The sequence below is a fragment of the Canis lupus genome, chromosome 32, assembly GCF_048164855.1.
Source record: "Canis lupus baileyi chromosome 32, mCanLup2.hap1, whole genome shotgun sequence".
Lineage (NCBI taxonomy): Eukaryota > Metazoa > Chordata > Mammalia > Carnivora > Canidae > Canis > Canis lupus.
This window is the reverse complement of record NC_132869.1, coordinates 18,762,381-18,783,749: the sequence shown is the minus strand read 5'-3', so window position 1 is coordinate 18,783,749 and position 21,369 is coordinate 18,762,381. Positions and strand designations below refer to the sequence as shown.

Here is a 21,369-nt window from a genome sequence, read left to right as displayed (position 1 = left end):
TCCAATAAAATCTCAGTGTGCTCTTTCATAGAAGTTGAATAGCTAATTCCAAAATTAATAAGGGGGGCTTATTAATGGATGGCTCAGTTGGTTGGACATCTGCCTCCAACTCAGGTCATGATCCCAGGATCTCAGGATCCTGGGATCGAGCCTCACATCAGGCTTGCTGTTCAGCGTGGATCTGCTTCTCCCTTTCCCTCTTCCCCATCCCCTGGCTCATTCTCTCTCTCTGTCTCAAATAAATAAATAAAATATTTTTAATTAAATTAAATTAAATTAATAAGGAAATGCAAAAGATCTAGAATAGCCAGAATTAATTTGAGAAAGATAAACAATGTTAGATATGTCTTACACCTGATTCCAGGACTTCTTATAAAGCTACAATTTTCAATTAGCAAACCACATTAACCAATACATTAAAAGGATCATTCACCACAATCAAGTGGGATTTATTCTGGGGATGCAGGATGGTTCAATATTCGCAAGTCAACATCATAGCATCCACAAACTGAAGGATAAAAATCATATGATCAACTCAATAGACGCAGAAATAGCATTTGACAAAATTCAACATCTGTTTGTGATAAAAGCTCTCAACAAAGTGGGTTTAGAGGGAATATACCTCAATATCATAAAGGCTATGGATGAAAAACTCACAGCTAACACCATACTCAATGGTGAAAAACTGAGAGCTCTTCCTCTAAGATCAGAAACAAGACAAGATGTCCACTGTCCCTACTTTTATTAAACATAGTGCTGAAAGTCCTAGTCACAGCTTTCAGACAAGAAAAAGAAATGAGGCACAATATGGGTAGGGAAGAAGTTAATCTGTCACTATGTGCAGATGACATGATGCTATAAACAGAAAACCCTAAAGACTCCATCAAAAAAAAAAAAACTATTCAAAGTAATAAATGAATTCAGTAAAGTTGCAGGATACAAAATTAATGCCCAGAAATTGGTAACATTTCTACACACTAATAACAAAATAGCAGAAAGGGAAAGTAAGAAAACAATTTCATTTACAATTGCACTGAAAAGAATAAAATACCTAGAAATAAACTTAACCAGGGTGATGAAAGACCTGTACTCTGCACTATAAACCTCTGATGAAAGAAACTGAAGACAACACAAACATATGGAGAGATATTCTATGTTCATGGATTGGAAGAATTAATATTGATAAAATGTCCATATTATCCAAAACAATCTACAAATTCAATGCAAACCCTATCAAAGTACCAGAAGCATTTTTCACAGAACTAGAAAAAATAATCCTAAAATTTGTACAGGACAAAAGATCCCAAATACCAAAAGTGATCTTGAGAAAGAATAACAAAAGTAGAGGTATCACAATTCCAGATTTCAATATATACTACAAAGCTGTGGTAATCAAAACAGTATGGTACTGGCACAAAAACAGACACCTAGATCAAGGGAAGAGAATACAGAGCCCAGAATTAAACCCACACATATATTGTCAATTAATCTATAACAAATGAGATAAGACTATACCATGGGGAAAAGACAGTCTCATCAATGAATGGTGCTGGAAAACTGGATAACTACATGCAAAAGAATGAAACAGGACCCACTTCTAAAACTGTGCATAAAAACAAACTCAAAATGGCTAAATGTGAGATCTGAAACCATAAAATCCATAAGAGAACACAGGCAATAATTTCTGACATCAGTAGTAGCAACATTTTTCAAGATAGGTCTCCTCAGGCAAGTTTATTTTTTATTATAACAAAAATAAACTACTGGGACTATATCAAAATAAAAAAAACCATCAGCAAAATAAAAAGGCAACCTACTGAATGGAAGAAGATATTTGCAAATGATCTATCTAATAAAGATTAATAACCAAACTATACAAAGAAATTATACAACTCATATCAAAAAACCCAAACAATCCAATTATAAAATGAGGAGAGGATCTGAATAGATACACAGATGGCCAACAGACACACAAAAAGATGCTCAACATCACTAATCATCAGGCAAATGCAAATCAAAACCCAAGGAGATATTATCTCACACCTATCAGAATGGCTAGGATCAAAAGGACAGGACATGGAGAAAAAGGAACCCTCATGCATTGTTGGTGGGAGTATAGATCGATACAGCCACTGGGGAAAACAATATGGAGGTCCCTCAAAAAATTAAACATAGAAACATCATACAAGGTGGGGCACCTGCGTGGCTCAGATGGTTGTCTGCTTTTGGCTCAGGTCATGATCTCAGGTTCTGGAATCAAGCACTGTGTTGGGCTCTCTGCTCAGCGGGGAGTCTGCTTCTTCCTCTCTCTCTGCCCCTCCCTCAGCTCATGCTCTCTCTCACACTCTCTCAAATGAATAAATAAAATCCTTAAAAAAATAAGAAACATCATACAATGCAGTAATTCCACTACTAAGTATTTACTCAAAGAAAATGAAAACACTAATTCAAAAAGATATATGCTCCCCTATGTTTATTGCAGCACTATTTATAATAGCCAAGATATGGAAGCAACCTAAGTGTCCAACAATAGATCAATGGATAAGGAAAATGTAGTACATATATATAATGAAATATTACTCAGCCATAAAATGGATGAGATCTTGTCATTTGTGACAATGTGGATGGACATAGAAGGTATTATGAGAAGTGAAATAAGTCAGACTAAGAAAGACAAATGCCATATGATTTCACTTATATGTGCGATCTAAAAAACAAAGCAAATGAATAAATAACAAAAAGCAGAACCAGATCTAAAAACAGAGAATAAACTGATGGTTGCCAGAAGGGAGTGAGGGGATGAGCAAAATGGATGAAAAAGAGGGGTGATTCAGGTTTCCAGTTATGGAATGAGTAAGTCACCAGAATAAAAGGCACAGCATAGGGAATATATTCATGATATTGTAATAGTATTGTATGGTGACAGATGGTAGCCATATTTATGAGCATAACAGAAGGTATAAAGAAGTTGGATCACTATGTTGTACACCTGAAACTAATGTAACATTGTATATCAACCGTAGTCAAAAAAAAATTTTTTTAAAGCTATGGTTTTCAGATAATGTGATATTGGCATAAAGACAGACAAATATATGGGGCACCTGGATGGCTCAGTCAGTTAAGCATCTGACTCTTGATTTTGGCTCAGTCATGATCTCAGGGTCATGACAACGAGCCCAGAGTGGAGCTCCATGCTCAGTGGGAAGTCTCCTTGAGATTCCCTCCCTCTCCCTCTGTCCCTCCCCTTGTTTATGCATGTGTGCATGCTCTCTCTCTCTCTCTCTCTTTCAAATAAATAAACAAATCTTTAAAAAAAGATAGACAAATGCAACAATAAACAGAATAGAGTCCAGAAACAGATCCATACATTTATTGTCACCTGCTTTTCAACAAAGGTTGCCAAGATAATTCAATGGGAAATGATAATCTTTCCAATAAATGGTGGGAAACAATTGGATAGCCATATGCAAAAAAATAAAGCTCAACCCTTATCTCATGCTACATACAAATATTAATTCAAGGTGGATCATAGACCTAAATATAAGTGCTAAAATCATAAAATTTCTAGAAGAAAACACTAGAAAAACTTTTAGTGCCTTGGGTTTGGCAAAGGGTGCTTAAAAACAGCCAAAAACTACAAACCATGAGGAGCACCTGGGTGGCTCAATCAGTTAAGCATTGGCCTTTGGCTTATGCCATGATCCCAGGTCCCTGGGATAGAACCCCAAGTTAGGCTCCCTGCTCAGTGGAGAGTCTGCTTCTCCCTCTCCCTCTGTCCCTCCCTTTCCACTCATTCTCTCTCTCTCTCTCTCTCTCTCCCTATATATCAAATAAATTAATTAAATCTTTTTTAAAACTATATAAATCATGAAAAAAATGAATAAATTATACTTCATCAAAGTTAAAAACTATTATTCTTCAAAAGACATAGTAAAGAAAATGAAAATCCAAGTCACAGACTGAATGAAAATATTTATAAAATATTAATCTGACAAAAGACTTGTAGCTACAGTATAAAAGAAAATCTTACAGGTCAATAGTAAATGAAAATCCTGCTTAAAAATGGGCAAAAGATTTGAATACGCCCTTCAACAAATAAGATATCTAGGTGACAAGTACATGAAAAGATGTTCAACATCATTACAGAAATTAAAATTAAAAATAAAAAACACAATGTGGTAATACTACACACTTATGAGAGTGACCAAAATTTTAAAAAGACAGGTTAGCAAAAATGTAGAGCAAATGGAACATTAGTAGTAGGAATGAAACATGGTACAACCACTTTGGAAAACAGTTAGGCAAGTTCTTAAAAAGGTGAACTAGATAGTCCCAGATAGTTACCCAAGAAAATGAAATACATGTCCACACATAGATTTGTATACAAATATCCACAACAGCATTGTTCATAATAGCCAAAAGCTATCTAAATGCCCATCAATGGTGAATAGATAAATTATGGTACCTCCATGCAATGAGTGTTGCACAACATATGGACAATTCTGGGAGGCATGCTGCATACTTCCTAGGAGTGCTGATAGAATGAAGCCCCTTACCTACAGCAAGGACTACCTACCTTAGGAATCATCTCTGCCTCCCTAAATCATTCTCCATGTTGTTTGAGTTCCATACCTGGGATCATATTCCAAATACTCTACTTTCATTCAGGTCTGTCTCAGGCTCTGCTTTTGTAGAAAAAATGAAACTGAAACCATATATTTATGATGGTGGGAATGGTAAAGTAAATTTGAGTAAATCAATACAACAAATTATTATGCAGACAGTTTTAAATGTTTACAAATAATGACACAAAATTGTGTTTGAGGCAATTTAAAGTTTTCTTTAAAGAATTCAACATGTGGATGTCCAATTTTCCCAACACTATTTATTGGAGAGACTTTTTTCCAGTGGATAGTCTTTCCTCCTTTATCGAATATTAGTTGACCATAAAGTTCAGGGTCCACTTCTGGGTTCTCTATTCTGTTCCATTGATCTATGTGTCTGTTTTTGTGCCAGTACCACACTGTCTTGATGACCACAGCTTTGTAGTACAACCTGAAATCCGGCATTGTGATGCCCCCAGCTATGGTTTTCTTTTTTAATATTCCCCTGGCTATTCGGGGTCTTTTCTGATTCCACACAAATCTTAAAATAATTTGTTCCAACTCTCTGAAGAAAGTCCATGGTATTTTGACAGGGATTGCATTAAACGTGTAAATTGCCCTGGGTAACATTGACATTTTCACAATATTAATTCTGCCAATCCATGAGCATGGAATATTTTTCCATCTCTTTGTGTCTTCCTCAATTTCTTTCAGAAGTGTTCTGTAGTTTTTAGGGTATAGATCCTTTACCTCTTTGGTTAGGTTTATTCCTAGGTATCTTATGCTTTTGGGTGCAAATGTAAATGGGATTGACTCCTTAATTTCTCTTTCTTCAGTCTCATTGTTAGTGTATAGAAATGCCACTGACTTCTGGGCATTGATTTTGTATCCTGCCACACTGCTGAATTGCTCTATGAGTTCTAGCAATCTTGGGATGGAGTCTTTTGGGTTTTCTATGTATAGTATCATGTCATCTGGGAAGAGGGAGAGTTTGACTTCCTCTTTGCCAATTTGAATGCCTTTTATTTCTTTTTGTTGTCTGATTGCTGAGGCTAGGACATAAAAGTCAGAAATTTCTGTATTTTGCACAACCTGTATTGTGCCTTATTAATGGCACACAAAAAATATTCACTGAATGAACTAGTATTACTGTAAGCAAACTAGCCAATGAATAATAAGCCAAAAATACAAAGTGCCAAACATATTCCTAAATCTTTTTTTGTAATTAGCAAATCAAGTCCATCAAACTATACTATAAGCAAGTAGGACATATCCGGGAATGCAAAAATAGCTCAACATTAGAAAACCTATCAGGGGCACTTGGGTGGCTCAGTGGTTGAGCATCTGCCTTTGGTTCGGGGCATGATCCTGGGGTCCTGGGATGGAGTCCTGCATCAGGCTCCCTACAGGGAGCCTGTTTCTTCCTCTGCCTGTGTCTCTGCCTCTCATGAATAAATAAATAAAATCTTAAAAAAAGAAAGAAAACCCATCTGTGTAATTCATAGTACTTTTTTTAAACCATTATTTAATACTGAATAGAGATTTAATAAAATTCAATACCCATTAACAAATTTCTTTTAATCTCAGCAAACTAAGAACTCAAAAACAACAGGAAATACAAAGTATGTCCCTAACTTGATAAAACATATGCACTAGAAACTTATGTATACTATGCACAAGACCTGAAGTTTGACACTGAGCCTACAGCACTGGAGACACAACAGTACCTGATGTCACAGAGTTTATGATCTACTGGGAGAATACAGGCAAGTAAGCAGGTAATCATAATATAATGTGATAAAATGTTATGACGAGAGAATTAGAGGGTGCCCCAGTAATACCAGAAAGGCACCACCACTGATTTGGCTGAAGACAGCTACCTACACAGATAATGAATACCTTCGGGGAAAGGACAGGGTTATTTTAAGTTTTGTATGGCCCAGTATCTAAAACAATGCCATACACATAGTAAGTCTACAGGAAATGTTTCTCAAATGAATGAGCAAATGAAAAATATGAAAGAGAAGCCTTAGACTCTTTTGGGAAGTAAGATATAGATTTTCTTTTTTTTTTTAAGATGTAAATTTTCAATAAATTCAATGATTTATTACAAATTTGATTTCTTCTAAAGAGTTCATTTGGATATGAATACACACACATACACACACACCCCATTACACATAGTATCAATCCTAAATACTCACGTGTACAAGGGATTTGTATTTGCTAGTTGAAGAGTTTGTGTTTTCACAGGCTCCACAGCTATTAACATATCTTGTTCTATAGCCATAGGAAGAACAGAGTACCCACAATAATCTATATGTTCTCCTAGAAAAAAAAAAAGAGAAAGAATTTTTAATATTGCAGCATAAGAAATAAGAGAAACTCAAAGTAGGCTGATATACAAGAAAAATTTGACCACAAGTCAGGTTTTAACAGAAAATAAAAATACTATGCACTGGAAATGATTCAGTTCTCTTTTTCTCCCAGACATTCTAGCCTGAAACATCTGCTAGAATAAGTATATTATTTATTAGTTTCTGTTAATTTTTAGATTCCTTTAAATCTTCACAAGTTTCTTTCTACTTTATAATTCATAGTGATCATCTTCAAACATCTTGTTTTGTGACTAGTTATATGGAGTATCAAAAAAACTACTATCTCATTTCTCTGTTGCTCTTTCCTATTACTTTGTTAAATATGAACAATTGAAGGGACTCCTGGGTGGCTCAGCGGTTGAACGTCTGCCTTCGGCCCAGGGCGTGAACCTGGAGTCCCCCGATCGAATCCCACATTAGGCTCCCTGCCTGAAGCCTGCTATTCTCTCTGCTTGTGTATCTGCTTCTTTCTCTCTGTGTCTCTCATGAATAAATAAAGAAGTAATTTTTTAAAATATGAACAATTGAAGCCTTTAGCACACTCTGCCTTACATTACCTCATCCTTCCTTATTAGCCAACATGCTAAGTTGAGGACTTTGCTTTATTCAAATTTGTGGCATAACTAAATGCCTAACCAATTTTTTTTTAAGATTTTATTTATTTATTCAGAGAGAGACAAAGACATAGGCAGAGGGAGAAGCAGGCCTCCCACTGGGAGTCCCATGTCAGGCTCCCTGCATGGAGCCTGCTTCTCCCTCTGCCTGTGTCTCTGCCTCTCTCTCTCTCTCTCTCTCTCTCTCTGTGTGTGTGTGTGTGTGTCTCATGAATAAATAAATCTTTCAAAAAAAAGATAAAAATAAAATGAAATGAGGGATCCCTGGGTGGCGCAGCGGTTTGGCGCCTGCCTTTGGCCCAGGGCGCGATCCTGGAGACCCGGGATCGAATCCCACGTCGGGCTCCCGGTGCATGGAGCCTGCTTCTCCCTCTGCCTGTGTCTCTGCCTCTCTCTCTCTCTCTGTGACTATAATAAATAAATAAAAATTAAAATAAAATAAAATAAAATAAAATAAAATAAAATAAAATGATAAAGAGTTGGGTTCTTTTTTATGGATTGACAATGACGGAGAAGTAGTTTTCAAAGCTGTCATTCTCACAAACTTCCTTCAAAAAGACAGGGATATAAAACAGTGGTTTCACAAGGAGAAAGTTATACATTTATCTACATGAAACTGCATCCTTTTCTTTCTTTGCCTGCTGCTAAAAGAGTCAAAGCTGCCCTCTTCTGATGCCCTAGGTACCAGCCCCTCTTGACTTCAGGAAATCTGCTCCATCAGTTCCTCCCTTCTCAGTTATCTACAATCTCTCTCTCCACTGGCTTTACTCCATTCCCCCTCCCTCCTTCATTTAACCATGCTCAAACATCCCTTTTTTTTTAAAAAAAAAAAAAGCCCCCATTATTTGCCTCAAAGTAAAATAAGTTGCCTGAGTTAATAATAATTGAAGCTAGATATCAGTTACATGGGAGTTCATTATATTACTCCAACTATTTTTTGTATGCTTACATTTTCAATTATAGAAAATTTTTTTAATAATAAATTTATTTTTTATTGGTGTTCAATTTGCCAACATACAGAATAACACCCAGTGCTCATCCCATCAAGTGTCCCCCTCAGTGCCCATCATCCATTCACCCCCACCCCCCGCCCTCCTCCCCTTCCACCACCCCTAGTTCACTTCCCAGAGTTAGGAGTCTTTATGTTCTGTCTCCCTTTCTGATATTTCCTACCCATCCTGGGTGGATGGGGGATGGACGAGGGGAGGGGAAGGGACAGAGGCAGAGGCAGAAACAGACTCCCTGACAAGCAGGGAACTGACTCAGGCCTCTGATCCCAGGGCCCTAAGATCATGACCTGAGCCAACGGCAGACACTTAATCGATTGAGCCACCCAGGTGCTCCCAACATGTCACTACACTTTTAAAAGGGCTTCCCAGTATTCTTCCAATCCAATGAATAAATGTAAAACCACCAAGAGTATTCACCACAATCTAAAAATTTAACCTGCAGCACAAAAAAAATCTTTTCATCTTTCATGAAAACAATATCTTTTTTTAAATATTATATTTATTTATTCATGAGAGACACAGAGAGAGAGAGAGAGAGGCAGAGACACAGGCAGAGGGAGAAGCAGGCTCCATGCAGGGAACCCGATGTGGGACTTGATCCTGGGTCTCCAGGATCAGGCCCTAGGCTGAAGACAGCGCTAAACCGCTGAGCCACATGGGCTGCCCATGAAAACAATATCAATAACCAGGTTTCAACAAATTTTTTAAATAAGTGGAAAAAATTAACATTAATAACATGCATTGGGATAGATGAAAACATAGTGTGTTCCCTAATACAAAAGCTTATCTTACTATATGAAATACTCTTCTCAGTTCTCCTGGGAAAAATTAAGAAAAAAAAAACAGGATTTTAACAAAAATTTCAATCTTACCAAAGGAGGAAAAAAAATTAGAAAAGGAACTTCTTTTTTTTGTTTGTTTTTTATTGTTTTTTGTTTATTTTTTTATTGGACTTCGATTTGCCAATATATAACACCCAGTGTTCATCCCATCAAGTGCCCCCCCCCAGTGCCCATCACCCAGTCACCCCATCCGCCCGCCCACTTCCCCTTCCAATACCCCTTGTTCATTTCCAAGAGTTAGGAGTCAAGAGAAGGAACTTCTGAAATACCTATTATGTTGACTCTTCCTGGTGCTCGAACATAAAACTTGGGAATGGATCCAAACTTAGAGTTAAACATCTCCTTTAGCTTCAGGAATCTGAAAGCAAGAGTACAATACATCACAATATCTGTATCACAGAAAAATCCATAAAATATACATACACACATTTCATATGTCTACCACCATTAATTATCTCTAAAAAGAAAAGCAAAATTCTTTTACTGACATACTTCTTTGAAAATCCTAGGATACGACAATACGATAATTCCCTAAGTGACATAGTGTATAGCTAAGAACACAGAAGAGTAAAAAAGACTAATGTATTCAACAGGAAAAACTATTTTCCTCAAGTACAAAGAATATAACTTTCTGTAGAATTCTTTTTTTTTTTTTAATTTATTTATGATAGTCACAGAGAGAGAGAGGGAGAGAGAAGAGGCAGAGACAGAAGCAGGCTCCATGCACCAGGAGCCTGACGTGGGATTCGATCCCGGGTCTCCAGGATCGCGCCCTGAGCCAAAGGCAGGCGCCAAACCGCTGCACCACCCAGGGATCCCAGAATTCTTAATGATATTCAGAGAAGGATCTCTATACTAAAAGAAAGAGTATAGGGTAGTGTTTCAGTTTCCTAGGGCTACCATAATACTACAAACTGGGTAGTTTAAAAGAATAAAAATTTATTGTCTCACTGTTCTAGAGGCTAGAAGTCCAAAACCAGAGTGTTAGCAGAGCCATGCACCTCTAAAACCTGTAAGGGAGAATCCCTCCTTGCCTCTTTCTACTTTCTGGTAATAGCCATCCATCCTTGGCATTCCTTGGATTACAACTGCATCACTCCAAATTTTGCCTCTGTCACCACATAGAATTCCCTTTGTGTCTCTATCTGTGTCTCTGTTTTTCCTTTTTATAAGGACACCAGTCTTAGTAAATTAGAGCCTACCTTCATTCACTATGATCTCATCTTAACTTGATAAAATAATTATATAAAGATGCTAATCCAAATAAGGTCACATTCTGAGGTTCCAGATGGACGTGAATGGGTTGGGGGTGAGGAGTCACTATGCAACTCAGTACAAGTAGTCAAATGAAAACTAGACTGGATATCAGGAGACCACAGTTCTAATTCCAGTGGGGCAAATCATTTTCCCTTGGCCTCTCTTCTGTGAAATTATAGAAAATATGACTAAATATTCCTTATACGCCTCCTCTAGATCCAAAAGTCTTATAATAGATTTAATAATTGTATACCATTAAGTAATCTCAAAGCACTTCTATGAATGAATACGTCTCATTGATTATCATCCCACATCATAGTGTATCTGAATAATAACACCAGGACAATAAATATCTATAAAAGCTTACTATATTCAAGACTCATTAATTGATCTTAAAGATGAATTCATTGTAAGAAATAGAAAATCACACCAAAACCAGCTCAAGGAAAAAGGAAACTTATTATAATAATAGAAAGAGATGTTGAATATCTTTGGAAGTTATTCAAGATGGCCTCTAAAGAATCAGACAGCCGTCAGAAACTGCTTATTTTAGTGTCTTTGGTTCTCTTTTCATGTCTAATTCCATCATCCCTCCAAAGACACCATCTCTACTTCCCTTTGCTCAATGCTGTTCACATTTCAGTTGCCTCTGTTAGCATCTTAGTTTCTGTTCCTCCATACCTTCCGTTTTCATGACAACTCTACAAGATTTAATGGCTCCAATGTCCCATAGTATCTGATTAGATCTCTGTGCCCATTGATTCAAATTCTCAAAAAAGATAATCTGGTTGGCAGAGCTTAGGAAACAATAAGAAAACAGAGGTAGTAATCTTGATATCAAACATCATAGAATGTAAGTCAAAGAGCATACAAGGAAAATTCTTAATGCTGAGGGCTTCAAAATGAAGGCAATAGTTTAAGAAATGCCTCCAAATGAAACTACAACCATTTTAATAAGGCAAAAATTATAAGGAATGTAAGGAAATACAGACAGGAATATACTAACATAAGAGACTTAAAAAATACCATTCTCAGTATAATAACAGATCAGATGGACAAAAGAAAGAATGACTCAAACAACAAAATTGATCAAGTAGATTATGAATATGCACATATATTTAACATCATACTCTGATAATGGGGTATATAACTTAAGAAAGCATGGAATATTCACAAATATTCATCATATATTAAATCATAAAGAACACATCAGTAAATTCTCATATATTAATAATATATAATATATAATTAAATATACAATAACTATATAATATAGTTATTATAAATAATATATTCGTTACAAATAATAATTTATAATATATATTATATATGTAAGAAGAACGTATGCATATATTAAACAAAAAATTATAAAGCAAGTAAGGTAAAATGTTACCACTTGGAGAATCTGGGATAAGAGTATATGGTAATTTTTTTTACTATATTTGACTTTTATGCACGTGAAATTATTCCAAAATAACTAAAAAAATTTTAAGGCGTGCCTGGGTGGCTCAGTGGGTTAAGCATCTGACTCTTGATCTCAAGGTCGAGTTCAAGCCCTACTTAAAAAAATTTTTTTTTGTTTTTAAAGAAGCATTTACTAGTGCTTTTCTAAGTACTCTTAGAAATTAATAACAGCCCCTGGCCTCTAGGAAAAATCTGGCAGAAAAGAAAGATAGCTAAACTAAAAAGTACAATATAGAGACAATAGAGTGATAAGCCAGACAAACACAGTCCTTTGGGAGCACAGAGAAAAGCTATTTCATCCCTACTGTAGAAGGTGGTAAAATAAATCCAGAAGGGGGAGGATAAGTTAGAGAAGACTCCCCAAGAAACAATAATAGTTGAATTTTAAAGGATGATGTCAGACAAGTGGGATGAAGTGATGTATTCTAGGCAAATGGAATGAAAAGACCCAACATACTGTATTCAGAAAATTATAATTAGGATTTAAATACATCAGAGGAGGAGGCTTGTGGTAATCAAACTCCAGGTCTTAAAGGGCCTATTAAGGAATCTGGCTTTTAACCCATAGGCAATGAATGTGAACACACATTTACAGATAGCATGATATTAATCAGTTTCACACCTGAAAAAGCTCATTGAGAAATGTATGAAAGATGGGTTATAGGAAGACAAAGCAAAAAAAAAAAAAAAAAAAAAAAGGAAATCCAATAGATGGCCATTTGTAGTAAACCTAGAGAGAAAGGCTGAGGGTACATTAGTGATTGGGATAGAGAAAGGTGAAAATTAAATTAAGGTGATATTCAAAAAGTCAAATCCATAGAAATTGGTGACCAATTAGAAGTAAGAAAGAGGGAGAGAGAGGGAGAAGCATGTAACTCCTAGTTTTCTGGCTTCCATTACCCCACTAGCCTCAAAAAGAGGTTCATGTTGTTTCTGCTTGTGGAAATCATATGCAGACAAAATTCAAGTTCCGCTGAATTTGAATCCTTATTAATTTGCTTTTATAAGCACTGCAAACACAAACAAAGTGAAGTGCTAACAGCAAAGTTAAAATAAATTCATCTCCTAAAATGTGCTTTAATGAAATGATTTTGGGTTCTCAAATGTGCCGTTTTCCCAGACTACCTCAGGAAGGCACTCTGTCCTCGCTTTATTATAACTGCTCAGTGCTGGAGGCTTACCATTCAACATTCCTCCCTTTGAAATTCAAATGCATGGAGGCTATAAAAGGAAACAAGAAAAGTATTTCTCTCTAAGAATAGAAAGAACTGAAGTGTACAATGTTTTTCTAAACTTCATACCTAATCCTCTAATAATGAAGCAGTATGGCTGTAATTGGGGAAGTAGCTGGATTTCAAAGCTCTGGGCGTCACCAGCAAGACTCCATTTCTTAAAAGATGGTCATTTAAAGTATGCCCCCTCCTGAAAAGTACAATGAGTATTTTCAATATGAAAATAATAGCTCCTACAAAGATTATACTGTTAAAGGCAGAACTAGCCAAAAGATCACCATACAAATTGCTGAATCTAGTGCTCTGAATGCTTTTGACTTAAGATATATCACATATATATGTGTGTGTATATATATATATATGTCTATATATATAAAATGGAAGTTTTAGTAACAGAACTTGAGAAAAAAATTATGATTACAGTAATTGAAGTGGATTTTAGTATAAGGATTGATTCTCAGAAAACACCAGGGTGATCATATAGCTAACCGCAGAGATGAAGGAATTAAAATTTCAGGAGACAAAGTATGTATCTTTAGTTTGCCATTGTGACCTTAGGCAAGTCTCCCACCCTGTCTGTGCTTTGGTTTCCTCTTCAATATCAGGATACCTAGTCACACATTACAGAAAATATTAATTTTTACTACTATGAATAATTGGTTAATATGTATTTTTATGGTGAAAGGGATCAGAATAATGCCACTCCAAAGTATGCCATTTGACATAGGATTATCTTGAGCAGAAGGCCACAAGAAATAGCAGACACAGGAAGCGCTCTCTACCCTCCCTCTGTCTGCTTAAAAGCAGGACATACATTTCCCCTTCCCTTTGTGAAAGTGTCTCTCCTCCCCTCTCCCACACCAAGAGATGACTCATCACTAGAGATTTCACCCACTGGAGTCTACATAAACAAAACTTACTAAAATAACCCTGACCTTCCATTAGTTCTCCCCATATAGACCCCCACTACTTACCACCCCTAGAAGCCCAAACAGCGTTCCTTTGCCTACTCACTTCTCGCAATCTATCATCTTGTTAAAATAATATAAATTCCTAGATCCAACCACTTCTGAGGATTTTACTGCTTTTCTGTGAAGCCCCCTAGTGCATGTGAAATAAACTTTTTCTCCTGTTAATCTACCTTTGGCAGTGTGACCTTGAGGACCCAAGCTACTAAATCTAAGAGGGAGAGAAAAAGTCCTCTCTTATAATGGTGATTTATGTGAGTTCAATATCTTACTTTCCACAACTACAAATTGAGGATAATAACAGAACTCACTGCAAAGTTTTGTTTTGAGGATTTTTTTTTCAAGATTTATTTATTTATTTGAGGGCACCTGGGCAACTGAGTTGGTTGCACAGGGTCCTGGGATCAAGGCCCACATCAGGCTTCCGCCTCAGCAAGAAGTCTGCTTCTCCCTCTGCCCCTGTTAGTTCTCTCTCCCTCTCTCTCTCTCTCTCTCTCTCTCTCTCTCATACACACTTTCTCTCAAATAAATAAATCTTTTTTTAAAAAGCATTTATTTATTTGAGAGGGAGGGAGGGAGGGGGGAAGTGTCAGAGGGAGGAGAGAATTCCAAGGAGTCTCTTGCTGAGTGCAGAGCCCCACACAGGCCTTGATCTCAAGACCCTGAGATCATGATCTGAGCCAGAATCAGGAGTCAACACTTAACTGACTGAGCCACCCAGGCACCCCTGTTTTGAGGGTTTTATAAGCATGCTAAAATTATTAGTTATGATTTTAATTGTTATTTTGAAAATATGATGAATGTTAAAAAGGGCATTTCAAAGCATAGATGACTGTCACTGAGGGAGGGGAAACCTTCACAATAAATTCCTCCTGATCAGAAATTCAAATGTAGGGGTGCCGGGGTGGCTCAGTCGGTGAAGTGTCTGCCTCGGCTCAGGCCATGATCCCAGGGTCCTGGGATCAAGCCCCACTTTGGGCTCCCTGCTCAGTGGGGAGTCTGCTTCTCCCACTCCCCCTGCTTGTGCTCTCTCTGTCAAATGGGTGAATAAAATCTAAAAAAAAAAGATAAAGCTGAGAGAAAGTAGATATTAAGGCCAAGGTTACAATTATTTAGAATATAACCAGGGGGGATCCCTGGGTGGCGCAGCGGTTTAGCGCCTGCCTTCGGCCCAGGGCGCGATCCTAGAGACCTGGGATCGAATCCCACATCGGGCTCCTAGTGCATGGAGCCTGCTTCTCCCTCTGCCTGTGTCTCTGCCTCTCTCTCTCTCTCTCTGTCTCTGTGTGACTATCATAAATAAATAAAAATTAAAAAAAAAAAGAATATAACCAGGGATTTATATATCAAAACTTACAAGATGCAACCATAATGATACTTAGAAAAAACTTCAGTATAGGAAAACAAGAAATAATGAATATAAATAAAGTATGCATATAGCACAAGAAGATAGCAATAGAGAAATCAGAAGGAATGAATGAAAAGTGGGGACATCTGGATGGCTCAGTGGTTGAGCACCTTCCTTCCACCCAGGCCCACATCAGGCTCCCTGCATGGAGCCTGCTTCTCTCTCTGCCTGTGTCTCTGCCTTTCTGTGTTTTTCATGAATAAATAAATAAAATCTTAAAAAAAAAAAAAAAAATATATATATATATATACATAAAAGCAGAATTTACTGAACTAGGGGGAAAATAGCAGACATGGTCCAAATAATTAAAAACTGGTTCTTTGATAAAAACAATAATATAGAAAAAATTTTGAGTCTCATATTGATTCTCAAATCAATATGAGAAGTAAGAGACTATAGATTCAAGAAAGATTTTTAAAATTTTTAATACAGAAAAAGGGGTGATTTTTCTAAGAAAATATAAATTTCTAAAAATTGCCAGAAGAGACACAGAAAAAGTAAGTCAGAAATAATCTCCTTAACAAAGCCCAGAAAATGTTAGGAGTTAGTTCTACCAGACCTTAAAAGAAAGATGATCCTTTGTTTTTATAAATGGTTCTAACAGTACAAGCTATGGAAAGCCTTTCTGAAGTGGGAAACAAAGGCAAAAGAAAAATTAAATTTCCTTACTCCTTACAGTCCATCAGCAAGTCTTTGAAACAGGCAAAGTGACATTCTTCTAGGAACTCAGCTGCCTACATGCTGACACTTTGCTAAGGGCAAAAGGCAATCTTAGCCCGACCACTGCCCCCCCGCCCCAAAATCCTGTAAGTCTATTTCACATACAAAATTTCCTTGGAAATTTCCTTTACCTCTAAACCTCCCCCCAAGATATTTGTTAGCAATCATCCCCCAAGCTTATGACCCACCAATATACATCTGAAGGATCTCATGACTAAGGTTTTATTGGACAGAATAAATGACCTAACAATAGCTAGCCCCCTCAAGATCCTGGAAACCTTGCTTTCAAAATTTCTTCCAGGCTTACACTATCCCTAACCCCCTCTCAGCTTGAAGGTATATAATTGCCACCCCTCACAATCCCAGTGCAGCTCTTTCTGCCCACAGGTCTTGTCCCTGTGCTTTAACAAAACCATCTTTTTGCACCAAAGACATCTCAAGAATTTTCTTGGCCATCAGCTTCCAATCCTAACATCTTTCCTATATCACTTTCCATCTCCTTTTGAGAGGCCAGAAAAACCCGGATGCTAAAACAATAGCCCCCAAAAGCAAAATATAGGCTACTATCACTTGTGAAAACAGAGAAAACCTAAGTAAAATGTTGGTAATTTTAATCGAACACACATCATTTAATATTTGTGACCAAACAGAGTTTATTCTGGGAATCTAAAGATAGTAGGAGGAAATCTATTAATTAAATGCACTATTACAACAGAATAAAAGGCGAAAACTCTATATAATTCCATGGTCCTCTCAAAATATGCCACAAAAAAATATTCAATAACTATGACTAATTTTTTAAAATAAAATTTAAAAGTTAAAAAAAAAGCCATGGATATCCTAGAAAAGAAAGAAATGTCCTAAATTTAATAAAGGCTATTTATCAGAAATAGTAAACATCTTATTTGATGACAAAATATTAGAAGCTTCCCCACTGAAATCAGAATAAGGAAAGGGTGATATCATATACAAGGGTACTATAATGCATAAAGTATAAAATGTCTACACAACAAAGGATATCATCAAGTTAAAGGGAAAGTGCTAGACTGGGAACAATATATAATATATGCAAAACAACAAATGGTTTATATCCAAAACTACATCTGTTCATAGCAAAAAATGCATACATACATAAAGATTTTCTAAAAACTCAAGAAATAGATAATCAAATAGCATCTTTTTTTTTGCAGGGCTATTTGGCAGTAATTATCAAAATTTCAAATATTTATTACCTTTGATTCCATTTCCATGAATAAGTTTAAAGAAATATCATCAAAAATACTCAAAGATACATGTACAAAGATGGTTACTGGAGCATTGTTTATATGAGTGAAAAATTGGAAACTTAAATGTACACGGTAGTTTAGAGGTTAAATAAATAATGGTATTCATACTATGAAATACTCTCAGCCCTAAAAAACAATGATACAGGGCAGCCCGGGTGGCTCAGCGGTTTCGCGCCGCCTTCAGCCCAGGGCGTGATCCTGGAGACCCAGGATTGAGTCCCATGTCGGGCTCCCAGTGTGGAGCAAGCTTCTCCGTCTGCCTGTGTCTCTGCCTCTCTCTCTCTGTCTCTCATGAATAAACTAATAAAGAATCTTAAAGAAAAAGAAAAACAATGATATAAATCTTTATGGAATGATATGCCAGGATCTATGGGAAATATTGTTAGGTGAAAAAAATAAAAGAAAAATAAATTTCACATGTATGAATATAATGATACCATATTTATAAAAAATGGTAATAATGATATAAAGACACAGTGATACTATAAAGATAAAATGATATTGCAAGAATGTAAACCAAATGGATAACTTCTAAGACGGGAGTAAGAATTGGCAGCATAGGATAGCAATCAGAGACTATAGTGAGGAAAGGAACTGTGGGATTTTCAAGCTTTAATGAATGTATTTCTAAAGAATCCAAATCTTCCATATTAAGAATGCATTCATGTAGCATCATTATTCACAGAGCCAAAAGATGGAAACAACCCAAATGCCCATCAACCAGTAACAGGTAAACAAAACGCGATATATCACACTAGGGAACATTATTCAAGCATAAAAAGGATTGACATACTGATAACATATTACAACATAAATGAACCTTAATAACATTACATTAAGTAAAGAAGCCAGTCACAAAACCACATATTATATGATACCTTTTATTTGAAATGTCCAGAATAAGCAAATCTATAGAGACAGAAAGTACATTAGTGGTTGCTTAGGGCAGGGTAGGAGAGGGTGGGATGGGGGGCCTGGTGATAGTTTAGGGGATACAGAGTTCTTTGGGGGATGATGAAAATGTTCTAGCTTCAATTATAGCAATGGCTGTACAATCCTGTGAATATACTAAAAACCATTTAATTGTAAACTTTAAACAAGTGAACTGTATGGTATGTGAATTGTGTATCAATAAAGCTGTTATAAAAAAATAATAACAATCCAACTATTTAAAAGTTCATTCCAAAGAGAAGACATACACCACTCCTAAGAATGCAAAGAAAGCTAAAAGAGTGGAATTTGAAGAAGTCTTACAGTACAGGGTGCATGCAAGATTGAAATGCAGAAAAATAAAATTAGAGTTTCTATTTCTATTTGACATTTATATAAAAAGAATAAAAAAGAAATTAAGTTTACTGAAATGTTTAATGTGATGGACTAGAACCTTTACTCGGATGATCACGTGAAGTTGAAGAGGCATTCTAAAGAACTAGTAGGAATTCCAAAGAAGGTAGTCTGACCATGGGGCCCTTGTGCATTTTTTTCCCCTTCAGCATATTTCAACATATGACCAGTTAGGTGGGCTTAGAGATACACTATCTAGATTTAACTGAACTCATCCCTGTTAAAATGAATAAGTGGCTGAAACATTGCTTGAAACTTATCACTGTATTTCATGCAGAAGTGAAAAACAAGAAAGTGGCACAACACAATTATCTGACCACTATTCTGATCTCTTCTGCAGCTAGCACAGAATAAATATTAACAATAAATATCTGTTGCGTGAATGAATACTGTGAAAGTCATAAAGGCAAGAAACAGCTTTAAGGAAACCTAGTAAACAACTCTTCACTTTTCGTACATATTACCACCATTTCCCTTCCCCCACAGGTAATTATAGAAATAGTATTATGATTAAATCCTAACGAATGGGAACACAGAAGAAATTAATACACAGATATGTTGTATGTGAAAAATAAAACTAAACTACAAGGGTCCAGATTATTTTCATATAGGGAATTCCTCATGAATTTTATTTGAAGCATATCTTTCAGAATGTGTCCTAATTTATTCAAGTGTGTAAGTCCAATTAGTACCTCCCAAGGACCTCCAGGGAATATCCAAAGACATACACAAGTAGTCTAAAGCCCTGCTGGTCTCCATGCCAAAAATTGTTTCTTCTGGGTAACTAAACATTGTTTGCTTTCTTAGAGGTGAAAAAGTATTTGCAAGTTTTAGTAAGTTATAATATCATCAACTGTCACGTGACCATGAAAAACCAGGAAGTAGGGAGAGTTTGAGGGCTTAACCCTAGAGGAAAAAAAATTAACAGGGAAAAAAGTAAAAATCACAAACAGCAAAGGGGGAGACAAGTCGACCTTAGAAAAGCTGCGAGGCTAAAAAGTAGCAGGCTAGAGACTTCATTCTAGGAGGTTTCCCTCCTAGGCCAGAACCAGGTAGGTCTACAAAGTATCCGCAAGATGCCCTCAAGCGAAAAGCTCCTCCACCAGGTATCCCTAAGCTACAGTACCTCGGTGGCTAGGCACTGGCAGCCCATGAATTCCCTAAGTGACAGTGCACAGATTTTGTGATTCGCTTAAAAGGATGTAGAGACCAAGGGGGTTTTGTGTGGGTTTGGTGTTTGTTTTCGATGACTATTTTAGAAAGGGGACTTTAAAAACCAGTCCCAACTGGCAGGCAAGACAGAGACAGAAGAGGTTCAAAGTCAACTTGGGCACTTCTGCTAAGGCCCGGCAGAAAGGGAGTACCACCACCCTCCGCAAGGATCTCTCTGCACGAACCAAGAAAAACAGCCAACCCCTGAGGGATCGGGGTGTAAAGGGTTCGCGGCGCGGCCTTCCTTGCAAGCCCGGGCGCGCCGCCTTCGAGGCTCCCCGGCCTTGGCCTTCGGTGCACGCCGGGGAGCAAAGCCCGCGCGGGCGAGGGAGGAGCCAGGGGCGCCGGAGCTCTCCGCCTGGCCTACCCCGCCGGCCCCCCAGCGCAGCGTCTCCTCTCCCCCACCTGGGATGTTCTGCCACTTGGACTCGACGCGTGGCAGGGCCCTCCGCAGCCATATCGCGCTAGATCCTCCTTCCCTCCGCAGGGACCACGGCGAGGCAGCGCTCCCAGGTAATCACGAGACGTCTGCGGCGGGAGCCTCGGCTTCCGGGCGGCCTCGGCCCTCGCCCTGGCCCTCGCCCTCGCCCTCGCCCCGCGGAAATCCTGGCGCTCGGCCGAGGGCGCCGCTTCCCGCCGGCCCCGCCCACGGCTCCTCCTCCCCGGGCCGCTCGGAGCGCGGAGCGCGGAGCTCGGAGCTCGGGGACCCGGGCCGGACCCGCCGGGCCCCTGCGCTAGCGCCCGCCGACGCGCTCAGAGTTCATTTTCTTGCCCTGGGGCAGTAGGTCTGAGGACACGATTATAACCTGGCGCCTCAGGTGGCTGTTTCCTTTCCTTTTTTTAAAGTTAGGGTGCCTTTTTTTTTTCTTTCGTGACCAGCAGCTACACCCCCAAATTACGCGGAATTGTTTAGTTACGTCTTTTGCGTGGATTATTTAATAATCAGGCAGTATAAAATTGACGCAGCATTTGATCTAAATGTATTTGCTTACTTCCAGAATGGAGGCATTGGTGGGCCTTCCTAGAACAC

General features: G+C 37.7%; 1 protein-coding gene across 5 annotated transcripts in view; it reads right to left on the bottom strand.

The window, feature by feature from the left end:
- Nucleotides 1-21,369, bottom strand: part of GALK2 (galactokinase 2) — a 136,946-nt gene that overhangs the window by 109,634 nt on the left and 5,943 nt on the right. For 2 of the 5 annotated variants that reach the window (XM_072808456.1, XM_072808458.1), the window contains exons 1-3: nt 20,745-20,967; nt 9,718-9,806; nt 6,809-6,932 (exon numbers count right to left, since the gene is read on the bottom strand). In XM_072808456.1, the coding sequence (XP_072664557.1) occupies nt 6,809-6,932; nt 9,718-9,806; nt 20,745-20,797 (266 nt within the window). In that variant the 5' untranslated portion in view covers nt 20,798-20,967. Of the gene's footprint in view, nt 1-6,808; nt 6,933-9,717; nt 9,807-20,744; nt 20,968-21,369 lie in introns of those variants that run through there. The other 3 variants (XM_072808457.1, XM_072808453.1, XM_072808455.1) reach the window with 3 other exon arrangements.